General features: G+C 37.2%; 1 protein-coding gene across 4 annotated transcripts in view; it reads right to left on the bottom strand.

Annotated features, from left to right (window-relative positions):
* The window catches only part of MYT1L (myelin transcription factor 1 like), a 128,377-nt gene that overhangs the window by 92,938 nt on the left and 18,360 nt on the right, over positions 1-17,079 (bottom strand). For all 4 annotated transcript variants that reach the window (XM_041477889.1, XM_041477890.1, XM_041477887.1 and 1 more), the window contains exon 4: positions 9,780-10,150. In XM_041477889.1, coding sequence (XP_041333823.1) covers positions 9,780-10,150 — 371 coding nt within the window. The remainder of the gene's footprint in view (positions 1-9,779; positions 10,151-17,079) is intronic.

The raw sequence follows: 17,079 nt of genomic DNA, 5'->3' as shown, positions 1-17,079 counted from the left end.
CAAATAGCAGCAGTAATTTCTAAAACACTTTCAGATTAGACTTCTCATGTGGCATGTATAGAAAAGAACAGTCATATTTCTAATTATCTTGGTGATACAACTACATCTATACTTATCTGTGCCTTAAGCCTGGGAGACACCTTAACACTGATCAACTGTTCAAAGCTCTGCTTTGATGTGTACAGCTCCAGCCTTACAAAGCTCTCCACCTATCTGCTATTTAAGCACCAGAAGATTCTAGACACTGGGTCTTTTCATACATAAGTTTCCAGACAAATCTAATCTAATATATGCTCTAATGCACACCTGAAAGAAAAAGGCTTCCCATGAAGTGTTGCTTTGATTGGCTTGCTTGGTTTGTAGCTAAGAAAAGAATAGCCTGTTTCCTTCTTCATTTCCCCTGCTCACCCCCTCCTGCCCATCACCCAGGTTAAACACATTGTTTAGTGGGTCACTCACTAAAGAACCAGAAGAGTAAGAGTATAGGCTCTCATGTTTATATAGATTCCATACCACATTTCCCAAAAACATTTGCTAGTCACCACAATAAAAGCTAGACTGGATTCAAGCTCCATTTTGAAGCCAAAAACACAAGAGTAAAGTAAGACCCATACTTTTTTTTAATACTATTTGGTCATGCAAAAATACAATGTGTTTATTGTAGATATTATACAATGACACTTGCCTTGAAGAGAGAAATGCAGTGTCTATTCCCTGTACCCAGAACTGATTTTGTAGCCTAATATTAAGAAGTCAAGCCATAGGATGGTTACAGGGTCCTTGGAGCAAAGGCAGAGCTCAGCATGGCCCACTTCCTCAGGAGAATGACCCTCTTTGGCCTATGGCAGTTCTTGAATGCTTTTTCTAGGGTGTGATAGAGCTCCATCAGCATGTGTAAGAGCTTTCTCTATGCAAAGAAGTCACTGGTCTAGTCTCCAGTCTCCTGTGTTAGGAAAGGACATGTGGCATTGAACTCCTGCATCACTTGTTTCACTTGGCTCAGGCACCTGCATTACAGATAGGGGCAGAATTTTCATTCTGTTGTGAAACATTTTTTTTGCTCCATAATTGTAACAGGATCCTTGGCTCCTAATCCTAGAATTCCAGGTTCTGTTCCTCTAAAAGTTGTCCTTTTTGCCTGTATTTCCAGAGAAGGACATTCATAGACTGTGATCACTAGATAATAAACAAAAACTACTATAAACTTTAGTATACTTTTTATAAGTCCAACTTCAGTCCTATTCCTAACAATCATTCCTAATAATGATCTGCTATTCTCTATTTCCACTATTACTTTTTAAAATATATTTTTTTTCTTAATGATCTGAGGGCAAAGTTTTATTCAACACATTGCAATAGAAGAAGAAGCAATTTTTAACTTTCCACTGGATGCCAGCCTTAAAGTTGAACAATGTTTTAATTATTGCAGATGACAGAATGACAATATTCTGTAACTCTTCAGCCCAGTTTTTCACAGGATGTCCAAGAAATTGCTTAGCAGATGTATCTTGTTTATACAGAACTTCTATAATAAGTGGTGGCAGTTGGTGAAACAATAGATTTTATACAATAGAAATCTGAAGAAAAGCAGTTGCACAGCTTGCCTTAAAGTATATATGAATACTAAGGAATCTCACCACATATGCTTTGTAATGACAGAACCCTAGTCTGACAAGGTCCTGAGCAGCTTTGCAAACACTCCTGTGTTAGGTGACTGGAAGTGTTCATGGCACACAGACCTTGCCCTTGTTCTGTCAGTAATCAATCCATGTCTGTGGAGCACAAGGAGGAAAATGTCTGCTTGATTTGTCTGTTTTTGTAACTGTAAGTTCAGTTCCTCTGTGGCATTCCTTTAGTGTCACAGCAATACTAGTACTTACCCTTCCTATTTAATAGAATAGCCTGCAAAATTAAGCTTTTGGGATGACAGAACTATCAGATGATGAGTTCACCTAATAAACCCTAAGTCTTGAGTTGTCAATCCTGTTAACTTTCTCTGACAGAGCCACCACAAATTTTTGATGTAGCAATAATATTTACTGCAGACAGCATATAATATATGAAACACTCTCCATGTGGTGGTATGGATACTTGAAATCCTTTATGTTAGTGAGAATTTTCAGTACTTTCTGCATGAAGCCTTAATGTAACCACATAATTCAGAGAATTTCAACACTGACCAAATCCAGCCTCCTTTAGGTGGTTTATTTCCTATCATTACTTTGGTTTTGTTTGTTTGTTTGGGTTTTTTTGTATTCTGCTAAATTATTTGGCCTTCCTTACTGTCCAGCTCACTAATTGTAGCTCCCAGAATCTACTCTCAAGGAAAAAAAAAGAAAAAAAAATGAAAACATTAATTTACAGAAGGGCAGGTATTTCTTATGGTAAAAAAGACTATATCATATGTGATATACGTGACAAAAAAGAAAAAAAAATCAATTGTTTTGAGACCTGTAAAATACGGAAGAAATGCTTCCATAACACAAAAGTCTTCAAAACTACATATATATTACACATCATTACACATGATGTGTTCATTACACATCAATGTTTTTGTTTCAAAAGAATTCTTTTTTAGGTTTATATATTTCAGTTAAACAAAATTTCTGTGATCTGAGGCATTTTCTAGGACTGCAAATTTGATTCATGAGAACGGATATGGATCAGAAAAAATTATCAATCCAGCCTGTCTAATTTAATTTTATTATCACCTTAGCTCCTCTAATAAGGCAAAATTGACTCCCACAGTTACCAAATAAAGTTCTCTGCTTTTCAGGGTGAAAAGCTACCATTTGTGTTCACTCTTTTAGGACAAACACTGTAAGCTCAGTGAGAATTGTGAATTGATAGGATCATCAAAATTGCTCATAGAGCTGCACTCTAAACACAAGAGGAAAAATAGGAACTTCTAATACTGACCAAGCAAATGTTATTTTAAAGAATCATTACATCTGTAGTGTCCAGCAGGATTCACACAGAATCTGTGGTCACTGAGTAAGGTGCAGTACAGTGTGGGCAATGGACTCTTTGAAGCAGCACTGTGAAAGACAAAGGAAGTCAAAGAGAGATCAGGAAGAGCTCAGTTCTGTACAACCCTTGAATATGTTTCTAAAAGTGACATATTCCAGATGTGAGACCTTCTACAACAGTGTCAGGTCATTTACAACTACGGATGCAAAGAGCTGCTATAATAATTGAGTTAATTATTGGTTCTTCAAAGCACTACATCATATAACCAACTGGCTTCTTGGCACAGCTGAGCCAAAACCAGATCACTGGCCATGAACAGGTTACAGAGAGTCTAAATGAGAACAGAACTACAGCTCTAAGACTATAGCACCTTAATTTCTTCGCCAATCCATCTTATTTCAGAAAGAATTAATTTTACTTTAAGATCATGCCAGACATCAAATGAAATAGGAAAAAGTCAAGGATCTACTCAGCATTTTTCTGCAGAAATAATGATGCAATGGAAGTGCATAAATGCAGTCTTTTCTTGAGGACTGCAACCTGTGAAAATCCAAAGCAGTGCCGCAGAGACATGCTTCCTTTCCTTTGCTCTGGCAAAACTAGAGAAAGCTTTGGTCACAGACAAGCCCTGAAACAATTTGACAGTACAAGGGCCCAACATCACATGTTCAGCTAACACTGACAGAAGGGGTTAGTGTATTATAAACACAAACAAGCAGCCCCATGCCATGTGAAACAGTTTCAGAATAAAGCAGCATTGAAATAGGTTTGTGGCACTGAATGTGCTCCTTGATGCTTTTACTAAGGCTTCAGTTCAGACCCTGAACACTTTAAGTACACCAATGTCCTCTACAGAATATCTGCTTACATCAACTGAAGTTGTATATGACAGAGATCATCAAAGGTGAATAATCTCTTTACACTGCAGAATCATATTTGAAATAATTATATTTGAATAATTTGCTTTGGAAGGATCAGATATTTCACATTCTCATTTAAGTCCTTTTATTTGTAGCACAGGAGTTAAATATGTAAACCTCTACATGAGAATGATACTTAAGTACAATGCTAAAGATGGAGAGTTAATATAACTCTAAGTTTTTAGACACAGCCCAGAAGTTTTACTGAGCTTCTGACTTAAAAATTCAAATGGAAGGAAGTCTTCTAAAATAGTTCTTCAAATGGAGGAAAATTTAGGGATGACATGGGCAACATACCACTTCACACAAATGGAACTCTACTGACATAAAGCTATTCTTGACTTGCCTTGATGCAAACTACTCAGTATCAGACCCAATCTTACTTCAGAGAATTAAAAAATTATGTTTAAATAATACTGTTTAATGAGTTTAAATTATATTGTCTATGTATAGTAAAGACCTTGAGCATGGAACACAGTAAAAAGCAGAATTTACTAACACTTGAGTCATATTTAAGCAATCAACAAACCAACCAACTGAACAACCAACCAACCAACCAATCAACCAACCACAAACACATAGCAATAACAAAAAGATCCAAACTTTTTCCACAAGAACTAGAAGTATCCAGGGGGTATTTACCAGCCAGCTGTTTCCCCACCCTACTCCAACAACCTTGGGGTTTCCAGGCCTGAACTACCAGTACCAAAATTTTTAATTGCATTATTTCCAACAAAAATTTCTAGTGAAAATGCTGAGTCTGAATCTCTCAGTATGAAATATAAACAGCTACACAGCAGAACATGTTGTAATCCATGCTTGCTTCTTCAAGGAAAAAAGCAGGTATCACAGATTCACAGAATATTCTGAGTTAGAAGAGAGCTCCAAGGATCATCGAGTGCAACTCTTAAGGAAATGGCCCATAAAAGGATCAAACACGCAGCTTTGGTATTATTACCATTATGCTCTAATCAACTGAGCTAATCTCAGTATCAATAAAAGTTCTCATCCTGAGCCTTGACTCAACAACTTCCTGGCTTGAGCATTTAACCAGATCAGACTGGCAACTAGACCAGAAAAATAACTTTAACTTTTATTCAGAGGAAAACAATGCACTGGCCAGGATATGTCTTCCAGCAGCAGCAAGTTTTTTGTTTTCTTCAAGCGGCTCTTATTATGGTGTGAGACACCCTAAGCACAGGGTATCTTCTTTAATCAAGGTACAGTACAGCAGTAAAATTTATTAGCAGAGTTCACATCTGCTTTGTCTTATGTAAACATCAGGTATTATTTTAGTCTTCTTTGGCCCTGAAAAAGACCCTTTTTCCCCTACACATTGTCCTAGGCAGTGAAATTATGCTTTCCAGCCTCTTAATTTAAAGCTATAATTTACTTCTACTAGGTGTTTTGTCTGTGAGGTACACGTGAGTGTAGCTCTCTGCTCTGATTAACACTGAACACCTACTGTGTTCACCAAACAGATGACCACTTTCCTTCTAGCAGTTTGAATAAATAAATATGATTAGTGGTCAGCAGGCTGACAGATGACCTTGCTAATACAGATAGGTTGTCTTCATTTCATCAAGATGTTTACGTTATCAGAGAGTGTTTTCAGCAGCATGCACAGCTGGAAAGCTGTGTGCCAACATTCTTTCCTCAGCACAGAGGCTTCTTTCATCTTTTAGACTGGTTTGCGTCTCTTCTTGCTTAGAGGACACAAGTGCTTCAGACGCAATCTGCTAAGGGGATCAGGAAGATAGGGAGGGCAATAACAATCTTAATAGAGCTGGTAGATGGATTTCACATTTTGAGGGTGTTGAGCTCATGCAAATGAAAGAAAACCACAAAATATTATGAGGGCTTTTTTTTTTTTTTTTTTTTTTTAACACTCCTACAATTTCAACAAATGTAGTTGGATTCAATGATCTTAGAGGTCTCTTCCAACCTAAATAATTATATTATTCTATGAAATATGAAAACAGGTAGAACATCTCTCTCTATGTCCATGTGCTAGTTTTTCTTGTTAGAAAAACCTGTACTGTGTCTCCTTTGAATACACACTGCTATCTGTGGTTTACAGCTATTTTTGAAGTGTATTACACTTGGAAAATTAGATGCAATACATATACTAGCATACATGTATTAGTATACTTGTTATGCAAATTACTTTGAGTTCAATAGAAAACGAAACGTACTACCTAAAAGACTCCTAATTCCCCTGTTAAGAAACTGCAATAGTTTTTGTAGCATCATCTGTGAAATGGATTTGAATGATGTATCAAATTTCCTTAGGTCTAGAATCAACCTAACTCCTCCTGTTCTTGATTAGAAAATACCTGGAGTACAAGCATCTTGAATGTCTTCATGTGATATGGACTCAATGACTCCTTGGAACATCTGTTCCAGGACCTTCTCCAAGGGAGATTTTTTTTTTTTTTAAACAGAAAAGCATTGTGAAATGGTCTTCAGGATCCAACTACCTGAAGCAAGCTCATCTCAGAAGAAGGTACTTTGGTTTGTCTTGAAAATTGAATGCAAACTTCAGTTTTAAATCCAAAAGATCTCGGCAGTTGCCATCACAGAGAATGGGTGCTCCAAAAGAAGCCTTTACTCTCACTCCTTCCCATTTGTATTTCAATTTACAGGTTAGGTTATCACAGGTAACACAGGTCATCTCTATTGTTCCTTTTTTTCCTGCGACAGAAGGGAAATCAGAAAGATTCATCTTTCCTTTAGCAGTTGTGTTGAACATAAGAGTTTCTCAAGTCTCTTCACAGATAGGTGGATAAATACCCACTCTTCAAATAGATTCAGATTTAATGGAAATTTAGAGGATATGTTCGCCATTGATGGCAAGTTTAAAACATGAATTTTGGTTCAAAGGATTGTGTACAGAAGTACAAGCACAGAATTTAGGATTCATCAAAAAAAGTTTGGTTGGTTTTTTCCTTGTAGTCTTAAATTGATATTTTGAGATCTATCAGACTGTTAGGATAGGTCTGCATTTTCCAAGTCCTTTAGATTACCAATGATAAGGCTACAAAGATGTGATTTTCAAAAAGGCTGTGATGGTTTCAGTGAAAGCCCAAATATTCCCAATAGGAATTGTTTATCTACATTACCTGTATACTATCTATATCTGTTGAGAACCCCATCCAAATTTCCAATTACTTTAAGCAAAAAAGGAATGGGCAATGACACACCGGTGACATACCTGAGTTTCCCAGGATTTACCCTTTTCTGCCAGAAAACTGCATTTGACCTAAGAAACAGTAAAATACCTTACTCTTACTGTCCTACCCTCTCCCTTCCCCTCCTCCCGATTTCTGCCTCTGTAGTCTATCCTATACTTGCTGATGGAATTCTTCTGTCACCAATACTTATGATTTTAACTGTTTTGTTCACCTAGATTATAGCTACTTCTGGAAATTTTCTGAACTGCTATCATCTACAGCACTAGTGACAGAAACTTTCATGAGAACTGTGTAGGTATCCTGGTGACCAGTGGATAATTCTGCATTTTGTTTCTAGGGACAGGAATACTATGGCACATTAAGATTTCCTGTTAAGGTGACTTATAAGGTGGTTTGCTACAACAGTGAGGCTTGTAGTGAGCAGCAAGTGATTGAGACTACTAAATTCACAGCTGACACAGATCTAATTTTCCTAATCATAATCTGCAGTCCAAATTCTATCAATGCAGATTATGCCACAAGCAGGATAAAGTGAAACATCTCTATCCCTACTGGAAACCACAGAAAATAAACTATTTTTAAAACACGATTTACTGATTAGCCTCTAGACTTCACCACAACCAAACTGTTATTACTCTTTACTCTTTGGCATAGACATGAGGAACTCCATACTACCTTCCTAATTAATTGCTAGAAACTCTTCCTTGTAAATCATCTCTGCTCTAACTGGGACTGTTGCATACTGACTACTATGTTGATACTCAAAAGGATCATTAAATACTTTTCAAATAAAATTCTATAATCACTTCTCTGATTTCAAGAGGAATTTTTCTTAATAACTAATCATTTAGATAGAACATATATTTATTTATTAATATACTTTTGTTTTGTTACTGGAATCACACGAGTTCCTAAGAAAAACTTGATCTATGTAAATTTTAATTTCAAGTAATACGCAGAGCAGCTAATAGAGGTACCTTTGTAAATTTTTTGCAATTCTTAACCACAGCCTACTATATATGGAAGGAAAGCAGTCGAAAAACAATGTCAGCCTCTTCACATTGATTAGGACCACTAACTGCATGTGTAACTGTGTTGGAATAAGTAAACCACTGTGTTTCATTATCATAGAAAAATAAACTGGGTATCAAGCCTGCTGGCTTGCCAGAAGCAATTTTCTTGAGCCCTTGAGTTTTGCTTTAGTTGTTTTTTTTTTCCCTTTCATCATTTTTGATAGTGTAGATTCAAAGTTTTAATGTCAGCTGAAATCACAGCAGCAGTTGCACCATAATCTATACACCAACAAACTTAGTCACCACTATTTTTAAAGAAACTGCTGGACATTCCGCACTTGCTCATCAAGAGAGCAACAGCAGCTGCACATCAGCCTGATCTAACACAGCTTCTCTTCCAGGTTCTGAAACAGCAGAGTTCCCTGCAAAAGGAAATTACTTCCTTGTTGCATCAAACTCATGCAACTTTTAAGACTGACAATTTATCCTCTACCAATTTTGTGGTAAATTCAGGCAATTGAGGAAATGCTACAGATGCAGTAACTGAGAAAACTCTGATAGCCACCCAGCTGGCCACCATCTCACCCAAAGAGAAAGAACACTTCCAAAGTCTTTAAGATTTAAGATCTGACCTTACAGAATGCTGAAACAAAAGTCACACAACTTTCATACCTGGTTCCTAAGAGGAATCCAACTGAGGAGTGCTGAAAGCTTTTCTTATATTTTTATTGGTTAGAAAGGTGAATCTACCCAACCAAAAACGTGTTCCCTGGAAATGGGAACAAAATACTTTTTAGATAGCTCATTAATTTTTGCACGATTCCTTCATTTCACCCCAGTGCATTATGATGTCTGTCATCAGCATAAGGAATAAATGGACACTGATTACATATTTTGAAAGTATTATATAAAGTCCAATATCCCAAAAAAAGAGGAAGTTGAATAGGCTAATCACATTGCTACTGCATTAATTTGGTTACTACCAGTAACCTGTATGTCTAAATGACATTTATGCCATGGCATGATAACAAAAATATATAAACTTTAGAAAGACATTATCTATGTAAAACTGTCACTCGCTGTATTTTTAATAGAATCAACTAAAGCACACAGAAGTGAAGTCTAAAAGAACCAAAGTATATTATAATAGTTCTGAATAGTTTCTTGGGGTAGGGGGAACTATAGGGCAAAATTTTCAAAGGGAAGAGGTCCATTTTTGCTCACAAAAATTATCTGCAAACTTGTGACAGAATTTATGTGGGCAATTGTTGACATTCTGTAAACAGATCTAGCAAATACCCTTGCAAATGATCAGTACAGGCACCCAGCTGTAGCTGATGCTTTGCTTGTACCTTTGTGAATATTCTCCTGGTAACTGCATGCATTAATCCAAACTAGGATTACATTTTATGCAAGCATTTTTAGCACAAACATACCTCCACCCTCCTTGTTTGAAATGTGAGTGCTGGTGCATTAAAAACATTTGGAAGACAGACTTATTAAAATAAATGTTAAGAGAACACAGTGGGGTATATTTTCAGTGTGGAGCAGAGAGATTTAACTGCATGACTTCCATTAGCTTTAATGAGAACTGAACAGCTAAATCCTCACACACCACACTAGAAGATTAACCCAGAAAACACACATTGTTTACTTTTTACTAATACTCTGATTATTACCACGTTCTTCCTCCTCCTCCTCTTCTTCCTCCTCTTCTTCTTCCTCCTCCTCTTCATCCTCCACATCTTCACCTTCCTCTTCATCCTCCTCTTCTTCCTCCTCAATCTCCTCTTCTTCTTCTCGATCTATCTCCTCATCATCCTCCTCCTCGTCACCTTGCTCCTCATTATCATCAGAATATTCCTCCTCCTCTTCATCCTCTTCTTCTTCTTCCTCTTCCTTTTCATCCATCTCCTCTGTTCCATCAGTTTCATAGCACTCATCTACTGAAGAGTTGTCTGCTTTAACCACAAAGGGTTTTCTTTTGGGAGCTGGTTCTTGGGGTTGCTTGTCTTGTGTTTTTCTTTTTTTTGCCAATGGACAGCCATAAACACTGTTCAAAAATAAAAGATGAAAATTATAACACTATCCCCCAGATTTTATTTAGTCATATTCTAATTCTATATCATGATTAGTTGCCGTTCACAAAATGCATGTTTTCAAAGTGAAGTTATGTTTAGGCAATGATGACCAAGGGGGAGGACACAAAACCTGTGAAAATGCAAGTGACTATTATTTGCCTGAAAATGCAACACATACACGACAGCTTAACAGTTTCAGAAGTGATACAAATGTGTGTTTCTCCTTCTCATTCATTTTTATCTTCTACATTATTTATCTCCTTTTTAAGGCACATGAATATGGTTAAAAAACCAGCAATCTTGTCCTACCTGTAGCTAGCAGTACAAAATTCAGGAATAAAGCAATGCTTCAAATTTTGTAGTGTTCAGTATTTTGATTGTGTGCAATTATGTTTCAATTCAATGATGTTTAAATAATAAAAATATGTTCATATTTTGAATACTCTTTTTTCTCATACATAATAACATAATAATAATTTTAAAAAAAATGAATTGCTCCTAAGTTCCCCACTGTTTTTCTCCATTATATGCTACAAGGCTGGACAAATGGGAAAGCAAGCTCCCCAACACAACCAATCCAAATAATTATCATGGCCAGTGTTACAAGTGTTCTCATATTTTAAAAAATCAATAAACAAAATCTTTTGTCAATGAAAAAGGACTTTTCAAAACTGAGAACCACTTCCTTATGGATCATTTTATTACATTGTAACAGAAATAGAACTTCAGAGTCCTAGCCTTCTACCAAAGTAGCCACTTGTTTCTCAAAGGTCACATAATCTGGGTTTGCTGAACCTGATCTCCTTTGTGTAACCTCTATAACCTTCTGTGCAGAGTAACTACACACATGCATTATTTTTTGTCCAAAGAACCTCCTCTTTGAGCTTTTTCATTGTCTGATTATAACATTACTAAAGCTATATCAGTTTTTAATCTTCTTCTTGTGATTAACTAGTTTTGGGATATTTCAACTGTTCTTTATAACCTTTTCAGCATATCCCTTTTGTGTTATACTGTTCCTCCCTTTATCCCAATACACCGAGGAACTCTTATTTTCTTCGACTCTAACAATGCTTCATATTCTGTTAACAGACCACTGAAAAATCTGGTGCTTCACCACATTTAGTACTACTCTGTGTGGTGTCCTCATACTCTTGATCTTGGTCTAGTTTGATAGCATCCCAGCAGCTATGCATCCCAATTACTTACACTGCTACTTAGGTAAAAACAATTCTATTTAAGCACCCAATCACTTTATTTAAGTGCCTAACTTAGGTATTGTCTTACCTCAATTTCAAATCACTTGTTCACAGTCTGCCTGTCACATACATATCTAAGGAACATAGAGAGTCACAAAAGATGGTATTCATGAAAAACCTGCTACAGGAGATCTCTGTGCAAGACAGGCACCTTTTTCTCTGTGGGGACAAAAGGTGTCTATCAAGTCTAATCCAGCATGCCTAAAAACACCTGCCGCCATTAACACTATATAGAAATACTGCATAAATTTTAAGTACATCCACCTAGCCAGATTCCAATGCACCTCACATGGGATTAGGGTAGTAATCCTAGCAGAATATGGATTCCAGACACCTGCAACAAAGTTGAAGCCTACTGGTACAGGCTAGAGGGGAAATAGATCCACAACCTCCAGATTCCAGAGCCATGTTCCATCCAGAAGGAATATCTGGGGGAAGAGCATCCTGTCATGGAAGATGAGCCCCAGTGCACCTGGAAGCGAGAAACTCTGATGCAACAGGCAAGCAAAAACCCAAATCTTCACAATTTGAAGAGCCCTAAACCTGAAAACGTAGGGAGCCCTAAGCTTCTGGTGCTTTCTCTTCGGACTATATTTGTTTCTGTGTAAAGACACTTCAAAGTAAAATCTATAAATATGGAAGAAATCCTTGTCCTAGATCACCAGTACAGTTCAGTGCCAAATGACTGTACTGCCTCTTGTTCTGTGAGTCCTCCTCTTGGTCAGGACCCAGCTGCTCAGAAACAAGGGGAAATGTAGGACAAGTTTCCATGGATAACATTCCACATAATCACCATCAAGCCACAAACAGGAATGCAACCTGCATCAGTCAGGACACTGCATAACACCTGGGGTGAAAGGGAAGCACTGTTTCTTGTAGTTCTGGCCACTGCAGGTTTATTTTGGTGCTTTCCCTGGTGCTATGGGGTTTCAGCAGCTGCCTATTTAAACTCTCCACATGGCACTCTGAGAGAAGGCAGATAAATTTTTCCACAAAATTAGAATTTCAGAGTGTGTGTTGTGCTGAGGAAAATGGCTGGATAATTAGGGAGGAATCTGTTTCACTTAGGTGTCTAACAGAGGCTGCATCCTGGAAAACAAGAGTTGATCACGTCCTGGGGCTCAGGAAGTTTTTAGGAACTTGCACATCAGTTCAATATGATTTAGGCAGACAGGTTAACATTCACTGAATGGATGTCTTGCTTTCTTGGTTTCTGTTCCTTCTCTTTTGGATGCACACTACCCTCACCACAGCTTCTTCAATGCCATTATTTGTTAAATTATTTGTTCTCAAAATTCTTTATTTCCAAAGTTGTGAGTAGGCTTACCCCCAGAAATCTCCAGGATTTCCTTTCTTCCTCTTATTATAACCTTCTCAGAACTTTGCACTGATGACACTTGGGGTAGCCCTGAACTAAAAGGGCACCCACAGATGTGTAACTGTGAACATTTTTCCCCACTAGCATCCATACAAGCTTTAATTTTTCATAGAATCATGGAATGGCTTGGTTTGGATGGGACCTTGAAGACCATCCACTTCCAACTGCCCTTGGTCAAAGGTAGAAAGAAATCCGCACTGCCACTTTTTGTCATCTTTAAGATTTTGTCCCATCTTTATGGTCTTCTACACAATATAAAGTTTGTGAGACTCTATGGCATTACTTGGGACTCAGGACCCCCTGGTAAGTGCATAACTGGCAATGGAAATCAATTCCAGTTAGCTATGTGATGACTTCAATGCTTTTATAAATCTCATTAAGTAACTATTTGGAACTCAAACTTCAGGCAAAGTTGTGAACTTTAATTTATATCTTTATGAACCTATGGTCAGTGTCTTCGCTTAGAATTTAAAACTGAGGATACATCAGCAACTACAAGAAACAAGTATTTGTATATTGTAATGGTTGGACCCAACATTAAGGCTTGGAAATTATGTAGTTTTTCTAACGAAATGGGTTATGCTAGTTCAAAGAATCACAGAATGGTTTAGATTGGAAGGGACCTTAAAAATCACCTATTTGAACCCCTCTGCCATGGACAGGGACACCTCCCACTAGACCAGATTGCTCAAGGCCTTGTCTAAGGTGGCCTTGAATATTTTCAGAGATGGGGGATCCACAACCTCATCACTCACAGCAAAATATTTCTTCCTCCTATCCAGCCTAAGTTTCTTCTCTTCCAATTTCTATTCATTACTCCTTTTCCTATCACTAGTTCAACTCAGCTTTTGTAAATGCTCCTAATTAATTTGTACCAGATATTCTGCAACCCTCGATCTGGTTTTGTCTGTACTTGGACTTATATTTGATAAAGCTGCCATTGCAGTGATTTTTCATATAAAACCTGCAATGCTGGCTTGCACCAGCTTGCTTCTGCCTTTCAACTGTATACCTCACACAGCTCATATGTACCTCATGTACTGCAGACTTCATAGATGAAAGAGTTTAAAAAACCCTCACCACGTGTTTCAGAAACCTGGGAAACAGGCCACCAGACCTGAAGCCTACTGTTAGTAGTTGCCCTATTTTCTTTTTCTTTCTTAACCTGCTCCGTTCTCATCCTTTGTTTCATTAATTTTCAGATTCTGCCTCCAGGACACTTCTCCCTGTTTCTGGCGTGCTCCCTGTGGTCTCCCAGTGAGCACAGCAAGGGGAAGGCTGCGCTGGCTTCCCAGCAGCCTCTGCCACTGACTTCCACTGACTTCCCCACATATGGAGATGACAGTCTCTCCCGCTGACCTCTTGCTCCTCATATATTTGTGAAAGCTGTTATTGTTTGTCCTTACAGCTTCTGCAATTTTCTCTGCATTTTCAATTTTGGCTTCTGTGATCATCCCCTTATTTGGTTATTTTTAGACTTGTTTATCCCTGCTCAGAGCATTGACCCCATTGATTTATGTGTCGTGTTTGCCTTTATCCATTCTTTCATTGCTCCTCGCATTTCCCTGGTCAGCTGTGTTTGTCTTATTTTCTCCTCACGCTTCAGCTGTCTTGGCTTTCAGCAGGGTATATATCTGGGCTTCCTGAGACACACTTTCAAATATTCTACACTGCTTTGCTCTGTGTCTCAGTCATCTCTGGTTTGTGGAACCTGTCATGAATAATTCTTGTGGAAAGAATGTTGTTGAATTTCATACTGATAAGATCCAAGAGGACATATAGACATTAATAATTGAAAAAATGGAACAAATAATATATAACTTTATAGTCCCTAGTTAGAAGATGGCTTATGGTATTTTTTTTTAACTTTCATTCAATTTTTGTCCTTTAAAAATGTTATGATGCTACTCACTAATACACTCAGCAGGAGTATAGTTCAGGAAATAGGTATTTCTTGTCTAGACTTGAATATATGGATTTTTAATACATTTTATTATTAATATAATATAATTTTCAGTATAATTAGTATGGCTATTATTTCTAATCTACAACAATTAACATATATATTTAAATATACATAGTATAAGTTCAAATAAATACACAGGGTTTCTAAATCAGATTACTGACCAATATTTTTCCCTCCACAATATGACAAATTACACACCAAAATTGGAACATGACGCCTTTCTCTGGAGGAGGTTCTCCTCTTAGAGGAAAATGAGAAAATGAGAAAGGGAGGTTATATGACTATTAAGAGTTCAGTCAACTTTAAATATCCAGTCTGGATAAAGTAATTCCGATGTTCTATGTTTACCAGCATTCTTTTTTTAGTTGTATCTCTTTTCTATTGAGTCTGTTATTTCCAATGACTCATGCTATAAGATCCAAGTGAAGAAAAATAAGATCATGCCAATCTTATGCTCTAAATCTGAATAATATTTTTTCTTGGAGTATTGTTATAATTTTCTTTCTTAGCAGTACTTTGAAAAGTCTTATGAAACCTTTTATCAAACTAAGAAGTGTCCCTAGGAACAGTGTTCTCATTCTTTTTTTTTAATGTGAGAATTCAAGTTAACAGAAACCAAAACATTTGGTAGGGAATAGAAGCTAAAAATTTGCCATACAAATACCTAATAAGGTTATCAGAAAGACTAAATTAAGTACTTCAGTATCTGAAGTGGGTGTGAGGTAGAATTTTATCATGTACAGTTTTTATAATAGCAAATTAGGAAGAACGTGCTTGGAAGCAAACTTCTGCTTAAGGCTTCAGGCAGAAGGTTCCCAAGGCATCTATACTTATCCCACTTGATATTGTTAAGTATTATTTTTGGTTTGGGCTAGATAACGTCCAAGTCCACACCTCCAGATGAAGAATTTCAGGGTATTGAGGAAACAGGCATTTTCTCAGGTAAGTCCTCTAACAAATCCAGCCTTTTAAGAATGAGCAAATCTAATTAATTTGCATAACACTGCAATGTTTTAAAACACTCTCAAGGCAGTGACTATTAGCTTGAAAGGGCCGATATCATCAATTGATGGAAGTTGACCTGAAAATAAATATTTAGATTCCAGCAAACCCTACAGCTTGAATTCCCTGCAGTCATGTAGGAAGCCCTTCCCAGCAGACTATTACAAAGAAGAGCTAGTAGCTTTCCTGGTGAAGTTGTATCAATGAATTGCTAGGAATAAAAGAATGATCATAAATTCAGAAAAAAAATATTAATTCCAACCTAGCTATTTGCCTACTCAATTGCAAGAATAAACTCCTTCAGTTGAAGATGACTTTCCATCCATATTTGAACACTGCTTAAAGTATGCCAACTTGCTACAGGAATGAGCAGCAGTGGACAATGCTAACTGCAGGGTGAGAAAGTCAAACTTAATGCGGGAAATTACTTCTCTAAGCCACACTGGTCAGGAATCTTTTCTACCCCACAAAAACCCCACATAATGCCTGCATACTCTTTTTGAATATGGGAGGTATTGAGTCAAACCTTCCCAGGCTGTGACAATTATAGAAGAGAAAATGGGAAAAGCAACAAGTCAAAGTTCAAGCAAGACATGGAGTTTTGGGGCTTTTACTTTAGAGATGGCTAATTGCAGCCTAGAAGATGGAGCTGGGACACACTGGTTTTGGTGCTTCCCACCAGATGAATTAGAATTCCCTGTGCTAGCATCCTATGTGCTATGAATCCCAATCTAGAAGACAGGCTTACTAAAATCTCATTTCCAGGAGCCTGCTGGCAACTGAGCCAGAGCCCTGAATACTGTCCCAGAATCAGGCATGCTTCTTGCAACCATTGCACTGCCAAGCACCGTGGCATCTAAGGCCACTTACAGAATGACTGCCCGAACCTCTGTCTTCTCAGTTGGGGTTAGGGCACTAATCCAGAGACAGTGCTTTGGAAAATCTGGTTTCACATGCTTAAATACTTTTTTAAAAGTGTGACCAAATTAATATGCTTTTATGTATTTAAATTATAATTTATATTAACAAATATCTTTTAAAATACAGTAAACTCATCTATACAGTTTTCCTGTATTTCAGGCTTTCTCATGAGTTTCTGCCTCTGATTAAATAAATCAGATATTTATAAGCAGGAAGTGCTTTTATATGTGCATTATCAAAACACATCATCTTTACTTCATTTATTTGTACCAAATAGAACTTTGCTGACTTTTCAGTTTAGGTATGTATACAATAGTAATTCAGTTCAGTGAAAACTATTAATTTACCTTAATAGGCACAAGCTGCAGTGATGGG

This window comes from Pyrgilauda ruficollis, unplaced genomic scaffold (genome assembly GCF_017590135.1).
Source record: "Pyrgilauda ruficollis isolate IOZ18807 unplaced genomic scaffold, ASM1759013v1 scaffold42, whole genome shotgun sequence".
In the NCBI taxonomy this organism is placed as follows: domain Eukaryota; kingdom Metazoa; phylum Chordata; class Aves; order Passeriformes; family Passeridae; genus Pyrgilauda; species Pyrgilauda ruficollis.
Note: the sequence above shows the minus strand (reverse complement) of the source record. Positions and strands in the feature narration are given on the sequence as shown.